This window comes from Neopsephotus bourkii, unplaced genomic scaffold (genome assembly GCF_033783945.1).
Source record: "Neopsephotus bourkii isolate Nb327-2 ecotype Australia unplaced genomic scaffold, CSIRO-AGI_Nbou_v1 NB_1120, whole genome shotgun sequence".
Taxonomy (NCBI): domain Eukaryota; kingdom Metazoa; phylum Chordata; class Aves; order Psittaciformes; family Psittacidae; genus Neopsephotus; species Neopsephotus bourkii.
This window is the reverse complement of record NW_026901606.1, coordinates 60,918-74,287: the sequence shown is the minus strand read 5'-3', so window position 1 is coordinate 74,287 and position 13,370 is coordinate 60,918. Positions and strand designations below refer to the sequence as shown.

General features: G+C 41.8%; 1 protein-coding gene across 1 annotated transcript in view; it reads right to left on the bottom strand.

Annotated features, from left to right (window-relative positions):
- SUCLG2 (succinate-CoA ligase GDP-forming subunit beta) overlaps window positions 1–13,094 on the bottom strand; it is a 124,735-nt gene extending 111,641 nt beyond the window's left edge. Inside the window, exon 1 of the mRNA XM_061362317.1 lies at window positions 12,928–13,094. Coding sequence (XP_061218301.1) covers window positions 12,928–13,011 — 84 coding nt within the window. The 5' untranslated portion in view covers window positions 13,012–13,094. The remainder of the gene's footprint in view (window positions 1–12,927) is intronic.
- Between the last annotated feature and the right edge of the window lie 276 nt (window positions 13,095–13,370).

Here is a 13,370-nt window from a genome sequence, read left to right as displayed (position 1 = left end):
ATCGACCTCCTCCACACCTCTAAACCAACATTCCTGCCACTAAAAACTGTATTTAACTGTAATAACATATTAACCAATATGGTATTTGTAAACATATAATGATACTTCAACACCCTTCCTTATTTTTGATTCAGCATCTTCTTTCCTCTCTGTGGTGGAATCCCTCGTCAGGGAAAGAGGAACGTCAGGAGCACATCCATCAGTTCTGAATCTGCTTGATGCTGTCAAGGATTTCCTTGCTTTATTTATCCCTTTCATTAAAACCTACCTTCTAAATATTTCCACAGTGACTCCAACATGAAACGGTTCAATTCTGCTGCACTTTAACAAATGGAACAGAAATAGAAAAGGACTCCAGAAGACCGCACTAGGCTCACATATTATACATGGTTCTGAAACAAAGGTTTACAAAGCCATATTGACTGATTAAAAAAAAGGAACAGTATCTATCCAGGAACCTTTCCCTTTCACCCAAGCAACCGCGATACACACATGAAAAACACTAAGTTTTAGAAGAACCTCAGTTATGTCTTGGATATTTCACACTAACGCAGATAAAGCAGTAAGGATTATTTAAGCTTTGCTAGTCTCTTGGTAAAATGTACTCAGGGTGGAAGTGGGGCTGAAAATCCTGCACTGCTATTTTAACAAAACTCTTAGCAGTTCTGAATGTTCCTGCTAGCTGCCTACTGCAAGAAACCCTTTTACTTCAAGAGCTCCCGAACATCTCGCCCCATAGGTTTCTGTCCTACTGTGTTCTTTTGATTTTATCTTGGACTCCTCCTTGCCCTTTTATAATCAGTCTGATTGCAAACTGATTGATCCCAAGCTTAACCTCTGCACTCCCTCAGAGATGATGCAGCATGGTGTGATGTTCCTATACTGCAGAAGTTATTTGGGTCATTAGCTCACGGAAAAAAACAGAAACTACACAATTCTGTTCCGATTTCCCTTTAAATCACATTTATAAACTCAGCTTTCTGATTTATCCTTCTGTTTACTTCTCATGCAAGGAAGCAGAGAAAAAAATGAACTTGAAGCAAGTCCTTCACTCATTGCAGATTTAAAGTCTCCAGTAATGATTATAGACTTATTTACAGCTTGCTTACACACAGGGATTTTGACAGCTATTCTGTAAATACACTCTCCTACTCACTAAGCTCCATTGTAAACTACCAGGAACATGCACAGGGTCATACTTGAGCTCCTTCTGTCATCCTTATTCTCCTTATCTCAGAAAGCCAGAATCTGAGCCGACATCCTTGTGCACCACAAGGCAGATCCTACCAGCTACCACCTGGATGATCTTTTTGGGTATTTGTGGATATGGTTTTGTGAGGACTGTAGTCCTCAAAAGTAAAAGAGAAGATGGTAGAAGAATGTTGTCTTGAACAGTAAGAACCTGACCTCAATATCCCGTTTCCCACACCTTGCCAGCCTATTGTTCAGCAGTTATTTCAGTCAGGCTGCTAAGGACCAGCCGCCAAATTAAGCAGGACATAGCCAAATCCCTGACAACCTGCATCCTGCTGTTCCACCCAGAGGAGTATCAAGGTCTCTATTTACATGCAAACACCAAAATATAAATCCCTGCAAATTAAGTGACAGCACACTTCTGACCCTGAGAAGTTCCCTGATGCATTCTGCTTAGCATTTAAAGGTTGACTGAGCAGAGCCAGGTCTATTCCAATCCCACTAACGTTTGTTCACCTGAGCAGTACAAACCCAGCCAAAACACTGCAGGCTACTTATTCCACGTGATTACAGGAAAACTTTCTGCTTGGAACAACATGCGTAAGGTCACATAACAAACAGGATGTCAAGTAAACAAAGCAGCCTGCACAAGGCTGCTAGTCCCCTCAAAGTGGCAAACACCCCTACTTAATTCAGAAAGCAACTGCAAAACTCTTCCCCAGCATTCTTTAACTAAACTTCAGCAGAATAAAACAGTATTAAAAATGCTTATTGTACATCCATATGTGCCCAAAAAGCTTTATACTTCAGAAATCAATTTTCAAAGCCTTTGCTTGGGTACAGGAGACAAGAGTATGAATTCACAAATTCTGCTTTTGTCAGTGTGCTAGCCACCAGTAGCTCTGCTTTGCATTAGTAATTAATTTTAGTCAAATTATGTTCATTTTGCTTATTTAAAACTTCAAAGCTTTAGGAAAAGCATACTTTCCTGACCTAAAAAGTAAGGGCTTTGAAGTATCTGATGAAAATAAACTCTCTGCCATACACAACTGAATAATCAGCGGCAGAAAATACCATAATACATTCTCTGCCTTTGCAAATGAAAAGAGATTGTTAGTGATATGCACCATGCATTCAGAGAGTGAAATGAGCTATCTTCTCCACATAAATCAGAAATATGCTCTTATTTTAAGTATCTAGAGGGGAAATTAATAATTTTGTTTTCATTTGAAAAAGTGTTTAACTTCATAATTTTTTACAGGATTAAAACTGTACTTTTATGCAACTGTGAAGAAATGCTTTATATATTAAATACAACCAGGAAAATATAATTCTTGAACTATTTTACCACCAATCTCTGCTTTTCAGAGTAACCCCACTATCAATTTGTGTAAATTGCATCCTAACTTAAGCTTCCTGAATCATTAGGAAACTCAAAACATGGTCAACAGTTTGATCAGAAATGCTTCCGAGTTCCTGTCTCAAGTAAACGTATCTATCAGAGCAGCATTTCATGCCTACCATACCCTGGAAGAATAGTTTTTCAAGTGGTAGGAGTTACAGGTATTTTAAGAAAAACAGCAATAAAATGCCAATTTAGACAGTCTGAGCTTCATTTCTCATCACAGAGAAGCAAATAAGAAACATAATCACAGTTTTTTTATTCCAGCTCTTTAATACTTAAAGTCAAATCATGATAATTTCCATGCTACCTAATTATGTCATCACAGAAGATTATGAATTTGAGCTCTAAGCGGCACAGCACTCCCAAGCCACAAAAATGCAAATACCCACAGCAGTGGAATAAAGAAATACAGAAAACTATCTACAGAAACAGTTCCATTGCATGCCTAAGTCACAGCTGGTGACAGAATGGACTTAACAATTGCTATCCCAGAGCACCAAGAAAAACTACTTGCATGCAATTTTTGTTTAAATATGAATGCGTCACAACTTTTATTGTTAATAAATCTTGCTTTTAATTCAACCATTTGATTTAGACTGACATGAAACAAACTCAAAGTAACAGACATACAGGAGGAAGACAGCCTTCTGGCTGCTTGGGCAGAGCTAGGGAGAAACCAGAAACCCCCACAGAATAATTGATGAAAGTATGCCTTTAACAGGAGGCCGAAAGTCATGAACTTTTTTCCTTCTTTTGCAGGTGATTTCTTTATTAAATAATTTCTCCATTAGTCACACTGGAAATTCCCCCTGCTGCCATCTCAAATCTCAAAGCAAGCCTAGGACACTGAGCAGCATCGTATCTTAATCATCAAAGACTCTGACCTTAAAGAGGATTTCTGCATTTCTAACATCACCAATCAAACGTTTCCAGGAAGTAACAGCCTATTTCAAGTCATCTCTAAAACAAAGCAATCTCTGATTTCTTGCTGTCTGGAAATGCGGGCACATCCACTGCCTGTGCTCGGCCATGCAAAATGACTGAGACTTGCCGACGTGTGGAAGCTGGGTGTACAGTAAAAGCTAATCAGTGAGCAAAGTGAGTAAGGGAGAGCAATCCTTCATCAGAAGCATGTTCGTCAAGTAGCTCTTTAAAAACACTACCTGCCTGCCACATGATAACATTAATCAGGCACTAAGTGAGAGAGGTCACCAGCAAAGCCAATGACAACACAAAATGGCTACTTGTAAGGACAGCAAAGTAATGAACAAAGCCTTCAGCCGCCAGCAGAAATCCAGTCTGTGAACAGCCAGAACCCCCTGCACAAGGTGGGAAATGACAGCTCTGCAGGGTCAGAAACTCCCAAGTGCTCCTCCTGGCCCTGGGCTTCTCTGTGGCAAACACCAAGCACGACATCCCATCTCCACTTGAAACCTCCCACTTCTATAGGAATGGCCTAAAAAAATATCCTAGGCAACTAGCTGTGATGGATGTTTTTTCACAATATCTGTTACTAGACCTTTAACGGAATAAGATGTCTTAGTGAGGTCAAGGACGTAAGAACATGAATTTACTTTTTAATCACAAAATCTCATTTTATTTCACTTGACAGACATGTGGTGTGGGATGAGACACCTCTGCACCAGTAGAAGAAAACACCGGAAAATGGCCAGACATTACAATTCATCAATTGTAACAGATTGCAAGACCACAGAGAACTTAAAACTCCTCATTTCCCATCTGACAGACTGAAACCTCTGCCATGTTTTTGTCACCCTGGATAGACTATTGGGAAGCTAGAAGCTTCTGAAAATGGACTGACCAAAATAACCTCTCCATTACTTCTACAGAGAGGAAAAAAAAAGGCGATGTATAGTTCTGACCGGCACTGATAAACTCAGTATAACATACAGCCTGACTATATGGAGGGAGAAGGAAAAGGAGGTTAATCCAATGCAACAGAACATCCAAGCTGAAAGGATGATGGCATTACTTCACTGGGAATATTCCCAGACTTGTTCCTAGTGCCTTATTACAACCCATGCTGTATCCATCAATATATACAACGTCCACTGCATTCCCTCACTACAAAGCCAGTCATTACACCAGAGAAGGCTATCAGATCAGCCAAGCACTTCCCCTTTATAAATTCAGGCTTCCCCAGTCTTCACATTCCCAACCAGCTCTCCTTTGTTTCTATGTGTGATGTCCAGTAGTGCATCCTGTTTTCAGCTCCTCAGTCATCTGCCCTGGGAAGCTGTTATCAACAGTCTCCAGTAACCTCTTGGATCACTTGATTACTTGTTCCCTGCTGCACCATCACTCCAGCAAATACTGGAGCAAATTAAGCCCCCCTTGAGGACCACGGTGTGCTATCACGAGACTTTCTACAGTCGTCTGAAGCTTCATCTGGTTCAGCAAGAACCAAGGTTCAGCAAGATCAACCTGTCTGCAGCAGACATGTACAATAATACTCGTGTGCCCTCTAATCCTCACCTCAGACTCTTCAGCTGGGTCATCAACCCTCCCTAAATAGAGCTTCATGCGTTCCAGCTGCTCTCCCACATAACCTTTCACATCATGCTTAAAGAAAGCTCTAAATATCGGTTCTTTTATTCCCCAAATTTATGCGTTACTTTAGACTACTTTAATCCGAGCCATTTAACTGAAAAACAAATGCAGACTGAAACTCTGCATGAAAGAATTCAATTAAATAGATTCACTGTTTCCAATATGCTTGGAGTGGCAGAGTTGAAGAAGCTAGAAAATTTAAAGGGAAATAAATTTCTCATGCCATCTTCAGACCATTAGCAAGGAGTATGTTGACAATAAAAAGTATATGGTTGCTTTTAATGGCCCTTTCATCTATAATTATTATAAAAATATATATCTTTTACCTATATCTATCACTGTTACCTTTAATTTGCACATAAAACTTCTCCTATAACTGGAATTTCCCAGACATTTTTATACCACCTTTTTTTCCTTTTTGCACAAGACAGTAACTGCTTTCTTGGCTGCCACTAAATTAGCAGATGTCAAATTAAACTGCTCTTTTGTCCACAGATCCCTCACAGGAAGATCTCAAAAGAATGATGAAGTTCCACTAGCAGTCTGTGCCTGGTTTTCAGTTCGCAGCTTCATATTTTTTAGCCAAAAGTCCTGGGCAAGCAAACCTAGCAACCATGATCAAAAATCTCAATTCTCCATAACTGACTATTCCTACAAAACTTTTCTATCTTACAAATAACTTAAGTGGACAAGACTTAGATACCAAAGGTAAAGCAACTACAGTAAGAATGATTCTGTCTCCTCTTGACCCAAACTGAGGTGATGGTCATTGCTTATATTCTCAGGGTCTATCTACTCCTGTAATACCTTGCCATTTTTCATCTTTCCCAGTTACTGTTATGAACTTGGTTATTGTTCCTGAAGTATTCCAAAAGCACACTGTACAAATGGGCGTTTAAAGTTCTGCTACCAATGCTCCCAAAATAGCTACCCATTTTCAGACAAACCAAATTTCTATCTACAGTTTAATCCTTAAAAAGAAAATGAAAAATAATCCTTTTGTTCCAAACTAAATTACTGCTCCCAGAGGTATTCTGCCTGTTCCACCTTCCTTAAGACAAACAGCCAAATGTATTAACTCCAAATGCCTAGGCACCCTATATAGTCACATCTCCACCCTAAAAGCACAGAAAGCATACTGTGAAGTTGCAACATTTATAATGACTCTTCTATAGCCTAATTTAGCTGATAAATATGTACACATAACCTTTGGTCCTTCACTTGCAAAGAATACAAAGCTATGGTGCTTTTTATTTAAAAAAAAAAAAAAAAAAAAAAAAGAAAACCAAAATCCAAATACTTAGTTATACAAAGATACAAGTGGCAGAGGCAAATTTCAACTACTTTGCTCTCTAGGGCCGATCAATAAAGCACTATGCAGCAAAACCAAAATGCTGTTCAGAACACCCCTTAGGGCTGGAGCATATGCACCAAGGAGCTGCTTTCCATCTTTTTAACTAGTTGCAGGCAGCATACTCTAAGAAAGGAATCTTTCCCTCAAAGTCTTGTTGCTCAAAGTGTAACGGAGGCATGAATTTCCACAGATGAAGAACAGTTTCTTAACTCAGGCAAAAGATGAGACCTTTGTGCTGTTCTTTAAATATGGCTGATGCAGGCTGGTATTTTTTCAGGAGCTTAATCTAATAGTTAAATAATAATGAAAACCAACACCTCACACAGAAAGATTTTGAGAGAAAAGGGGGATGCGAAGTCATCACGTGCTTACCATGCCTTAAAATCTGTAATGTTTTCTTGAGGCTTCAAACTGCAGGTACAGAGCAAAGGGAAAGCAGAGAAGCTCCCAGACCGTCTCCTTCCCCGAAACAACACCTGGTATCACCAGGGACCAAATTGATGGTCACTTGGCCATACCAGAGGCCAACCCCACCAGTTACCCCCATCTTTCCAGATGCTTCCCATTGTCTAAGCCATCAAAACCACCCAGAAACAGAGGCTCAGATCTGATTCAGTGACCATACAACATGTCCCAGGGCACATATCCTGTATGTATAGTCACTAAATCCTTGGACCACCACAGAAATAAAACATACAATTCAATTTTGGGATACAGACTCTTGCGGTTTAGGAAACCTATGAGCAAGCAGAAAGAGACCAGAGACATGGGATTTAAAAAAACCCAAACACATTATGTCTAAATCTGCTCAACAAACCAGCACCTTTTAAGAAAACAAAGGGTGGAGACCTCATAGCAGCCTTCCAGTATTTGAAGGGGGCATATAGGGATGCTGGGGATGGACTCTTCATTAGGGACTGTAGGTAGGACAAGGGGTAATGGGTTAAAACTTAAACAGGGGAAGTTTAGATTGGATATAAGGAGGAAATTCTTTCCTGTTAGGGTGGTGAGGCACTGGAATGGGTTGTCCAGGGAGGTTGTGAATGCTTCATCCCTGGCAGTGTTCAAGGCCAGGTTGGACGAGGCCTTGGGTAATATGGTTTAGAGCGAGATGCCCCTGACCATGGCAGGGAGGTTGGAACTTGATGATCTTAAGGTCCTTTCCAACCCTAACTATTCTATGATTCTATTCTATGATTCTATGAAACAAGACAAAAAAAAAGTGAAACTCAAGAACTTTCATTTACTGAATATATTTTGTGCTGTTAGTATAAAAAGTGTTCCAACAAGTAAGTGCAAACACTTGCTGATTTTTCAATTCCTTCACAGTCAACATTTAGCCACTAATTATACAAGAATATCATGAGGGCTTCAGCATACAGTTTAGAATCTGTTTTAACTATCGTTCATGCAGCAGAGACTTCCACAGCATCTATTCAACAGCACAGCATAACTCCACTATTAAGGAATTTTTCACAACAGTCAATCTTAATTTCTCTTCGTTTCATAGCTACTCCTGCTGTGTTATCTAGTTAAAATAAGATCAGTAGCCAGCTATTAATTATGGATCAATGTTTAATTACCAGCTCCAAAGTTACTGTCATAATCAGTTGCACAGATAACATGATTTCTATGGCCTGCATTTTATTAAAATGCTATGGAGTGGGGTATAGCTGGGGATACAGCAAACTGATTCACAGATGGCTATAAATTGGCTTTCTCAGTAGAGACTATTAAGGAAGGGAATTTTCTAGAGAAAATCCCTAGGGTACATGCTCATGCTGCAGATTAGAGTCTCAAATATGCTCAGAAAGACTGTGTGGTCAACAGCAACAGAAAGAAAATATGTCTATCAGTGGGGTTAAGTCATCCTGGAACTGTAACTGTGAGAGAGTCCCCAAAAATAAGGAGGGGGAGAATCGTATCTCTAAGCGCTATATGAATACATTTCCAATTTTTGCTGAAAATGAATCTTTCAAACAGGAGAGGGGAAAATATAGCAGAGAAATCATTCACTTCTAAGAAACAACCAAATCCCAAGTGTTTCTAAACCGTCATCTCACTTTTCTGTTTTCCCAAAAGAGCCTCAACATCTTCACACATTCTTCATAGCATCCTTGTTGGCAGCCATCAGCCAGAAAGACCAAATGAAAGCGTGAAAAAAAAAAAAAAAAAAACAGAAATAAAAAACCTGCCACATGCACTGACAACATTCCAGAGAAAAATGGGAGGAAACAATCACTCAGATACCAGTAAAGAAAACACAGAGCTTGTCAACTGACAACTTATATAGTGCCTCAGGAGGCAGATCAATGAAAAAAACATTTGCTTTTACAGCAAAAACTTTAATGAATACTAAATATACCCAAGCGAGGTCTCTTCAGGGGAACTGCTTGGGAGTTCAGGTGGAGGGCCAGGTGGAAGAGTTTACTTATCCACAGCCAGGTTTAAGACTGCAGGTGTTGCAGCTAATTCTCAACCTAATGCCATATTCATGAAGGCTGTCTCTTCTTACCTCATTAGCCCTATCCCCTGATTATAACTACATGAGGTACAAAGAAAGGTAAATAACTACAGCACAGCTTTTCTACTTCAAGATAAAGCAATGAGTATCTGTGCCAGAGACAGGTTGCTCCCAAGGCAGTTCCATCAGTATAAAAGTAACTGAAAAAATAAAATAAAATAAAAATAAAAATCACAGTCTGGGTTGTATTTGTTCTCATTCTCTTATTTCAAAAAAGCATCCAATAACCATGCGTTTAATGGAACTGCCAGGGAGGAGTGGGACAAACATCTGCTCCTCTTTGGCATTTCAGTTTTGTCTGGAGTTTGAAGAGAGCTTTCCAGTCATTTGGTTTAAGTACCTGTAGAAAAAACTGTCTGTGAAAGTCTGTAGGCTTAAGTATTTCCTGCCTCTGAATGTGAAATCCTAAAAATGATAGCAAAACTGTCAACCAGAAAAAGCCAAACAGGGAAACAGTCTAAACCCTCAAGAAACTTTCAAGAACTTAACACAAAGCCAAGAAAAAGTAAGACTTGGGCACTGAAGTAGCTTCTGAAATACTGAATTAAAAGTTATTTTCAGTAATGTTTTCTGTTGCATGGAAAATCATTAAACTCCAAGCTGATAGCTTCTTAATAAAGACAGAACTTTCTCTGTTCAGTATTAATGAGGCTTTTTAGGTACTCAAGCATAGGAATTTAACACATCTGCAGTGAGCAACCTTGTACAGATCCCTATTTTTAACATATATCGCATGCAGCAGATTTTGTAACAGGAATATTGTTTAATTCAATCTTCCCCCTCTTTTCTTTAAAAAAACTTTCAACACCCATGAAATTTGGAAATGTTTCAGCAGGACTGAGGACAGTTTTGAAGGCCAGGCCAGGGTCGCACAACGCAGCAGCAATCTGCTCTCTTAGAAAACTGAAGAGTTACCTTAAGCATTTTTTCTTCTGTGATTCTGATTTAATTGTTCCTCATTTATATTCATCGCTGAAATCATCTGCATCTGAAGCCGTTCTGAAAACATAGCATTCTCCCAAAGGGCCCAATCCAACTCCCATTCAAATAAACAGCCTTCAATGGAGCCTATTTGTTGCTAGCCAACAAGATTGAATTCTGCTGCAGAGTGGTCCCCAGAGCGTTTGTCACAGCTCTCTACAAATACTGCTCCGGCAAGAACAGGTCTAAAAACGCTTGTCCACATGCAGCACCACTGAAATCTACTTTTTATCTTCCTGAAACACTTGGTCAGATTTAAACTCCAAAATTACAAAGAACTGAATCTATCAATATTAAAAAGATCAAAAAATGTCCAACAGTTATAAAAAGGTAATGCGCCAACAGGAAAGCAGAAGAACAATATTTTCATGTGCTGAACAGTTCAAGTACCATTTATTCCACCCCTAAAATTAAGTTACACAGAAGAATGTTTTGTGTGTAGATTATGATAGCATACAACCAACTTCTCAAAAAGCTTGTTTCAACACAGCTATGAACATCAACATAAATAATAATTAATAAGAATTATATAAGAAATTTTGAATAGTAAGAAATTTTGCAACAGATAAAAGTGTGCAAGTGCCAACAGTAAGTCATGAAGATTATGAGGAAAGACTTTAAATCTCAGCAAGCATCTACTCACAAAAACATACATTTCTTGATTATACACTCACCATCCAGAAGGCCCCCATTTGTGAAAAGAACAATGTGGCAGGCTTTGAGGACAGGTTTTGCCAGTTTATGGTAAATAAATAAACAAACAGTGGAACTTCTGGTCTGAATTAAATAGGGAATGATAACTCTTTCAGTAAAAGGACTCTCCTACTCTTCAGATGCTTTACCCTATTTTGTAGGACAGAAAACCAGACTCTGGCTGATGAATTTATTAGTAGTTTAAAGTCAGACAGTGGAAGATTAGGACATTATTTAGACGGGAACTGTATAATGTAACACTGCAAAAATTAAGACCTTTCTACAGCAAAGTGTTATACTTTGAATTTAAGATCCTGATTTGTTGTTATACAGTATCGGTGTGGTTCTTGAAAGTAGTCTACGTGGAAAGCACAGATCTTGGGAGATGCTCTCAATATCTGTCAGCATTCAGAAACAGAATAATAAACTGTAATTTATAATACAAGTTCGTATTTCACAAACCACACACAAAACCATGAAGTTTTTTAAAAAGTTGGCCACCTTAATATCCCAAGAATACTCTTCAGAATCTGAGCTGATACCCAGTGATTTCAATGGGGTGCCTTATGGGTTCACTCCATGCTTTGCGAGACAACAGAATAGAGCATGAACTCCTGATTTCCACCTGCACCTCAAATCCCCACTGCAGTGCCAGGTAAAGCTCGAGCTTGGAACTGAGCTCAACCAAAGCACCTTCCATGCTTCACTCCGAGATGACTGCCCAGACAGCGCTCCACACTCAAGCCATACAAACCCCCCCCCACATTAGAGCCCTACAAGAACAGCAGGGACACATCCAAGTCCAGGCAGGTTACTTCTGAATTCACTCTTGTAGGATCGGTGTCACTTAAACCACGACGGCAGGAATGCACCTTCACCCATGTAATGTCTATGCACCAAACACTGTTGGGCCTGATAGGCTTGCTTATCATCATAAACAGAGTTAAGTATGTATGCATACAAACAAATGTATGTATATGCACATTTATGTGTAGGGATATACACATAAATATACACACTCTCCCTCTGTGTGTATATTAAACTGACATGCACTAAATGAACTAATCAATTGCACCAAACTGCCAAATACCATTCTCACCATTAAAAAAGTTGGGCACAAAATATTTGGTTTAAAACCGAGCTAGCTAACATCCTCCAGGTTTAGCACACCGAAGCAGATGCACAGCGCAAGTTATGCTCAGCAGCAAGACCAGGCTTTATCCAACAGCCGTCCCATGCAGCCACACACCGGCAGCACTGCCTGCAGAGCAGAACCAGCGGGAAACGTGCCTTGTTTGCTCCAGAGGCTTTTGCTTCTGGGAAAATACTTATGCTTAGAAGCATTAAGGCAAGCAGATTCTCCTGCAGCTGCTGATCTGATAAAAAGACAATATAAAGAGGCTGGTTGCCAAAGGCACTAGAGCTAAAATGTCCATATCTCATTTTACCACAGCTTATCTGCTGTTGAGGTGAATAAAGAACTGCTATACCATACCATGGGAGCCAGCCTAAGCATTAGCCCTTCAAGAAGGCCCATTTACTCTTTCCCATCAGACTTCTGAGATTCAAGACCACCGGGAAGAGTGATGTCTGGCCTTTCTGGGTGAGCAAACCTGTGGTCCAACACTCCAGCCTGACCTCAGCCACCTCCACAGTGCTGCCACCCGGAACGTGGTTAACTGAACGCTATTAGATCACACGCGGCATCCCCTATTTCTGCTGCTGCAATAAGCAAACGTGCTCTCGGTTTCACGGGCAGGGAGGCTTTCAGAGCTGGCGCTTCAGGTCACGCTTTGGCCAGACCTGGCACCGCCTCTGCCCCGACCCGCCGGGCGCCAGGCGCGATCGGCTGGGGGCCGCCCGGTCCGGTTATCTCCGCCGGCAAGCGCACAGCGCGGCTCCGGGCTCAGCGCATCCTCCAGGCAATACACCCGCACAACAGCCCGAGCTCCAAGCCGGACAAGCGAAAGGGCTTCCTCCCCCTGCGAGCCGCGCACAAGGGGAGGCTGCGAGTAGGGGGATCCCCACCGGCAGCGGGGGAAGAGCGGCTTCGGGGGGGCGGAAAGCAGCGGCTGAGCGGCCGAGGAGCTGGGTGGCTTCTCAAAGACTTCCCAGCGCTCCAGCTGCTCTCCCACCGCCCTCCCTCGGCACCTGGGCCAGGAACAGGGCCGGCGGGATGCGGCGGCCGGGGCCGGGCTCACTCACCGGGAAGCTGCCCCGCAGGCGGGCGGATCTCAGGGCCAGGTCCCGCAGCACAGCCCCCGCCTGCCCAGCCAGCGGAGCCGCCATCTTAGCCGCGCCGCGTGCTCTCCCGGCGGCCGCTGTCTCCGCCCTGCCCCGCTCTCCGGGCGGAAGCTCGGCGGGGCCTCGAGGCGCCCAGCCCGCCGCAAGGGACGAGAGGGGCCGGGCGTGGGTCTCGGGGAGGTCGGCGATGGGGTCCCGTGAGGGCATCCTGGGGCAGGGTGTGTGGACGAGCCGGTGCGAGGGAAGGATTTGGGGGTAACCGCGCTGAGCGCATCTGGGTGCGGGCACAGCAGTGGACAGCGATGTGCGGAGAGGATGGGTAGTGTGAGGTGAAAGCCTTGAACTGCTGGAGGCACTGCTCTGGCTAGTTTGCTTTCTCACTTTCTTCCCTTTTGTTTTTCATG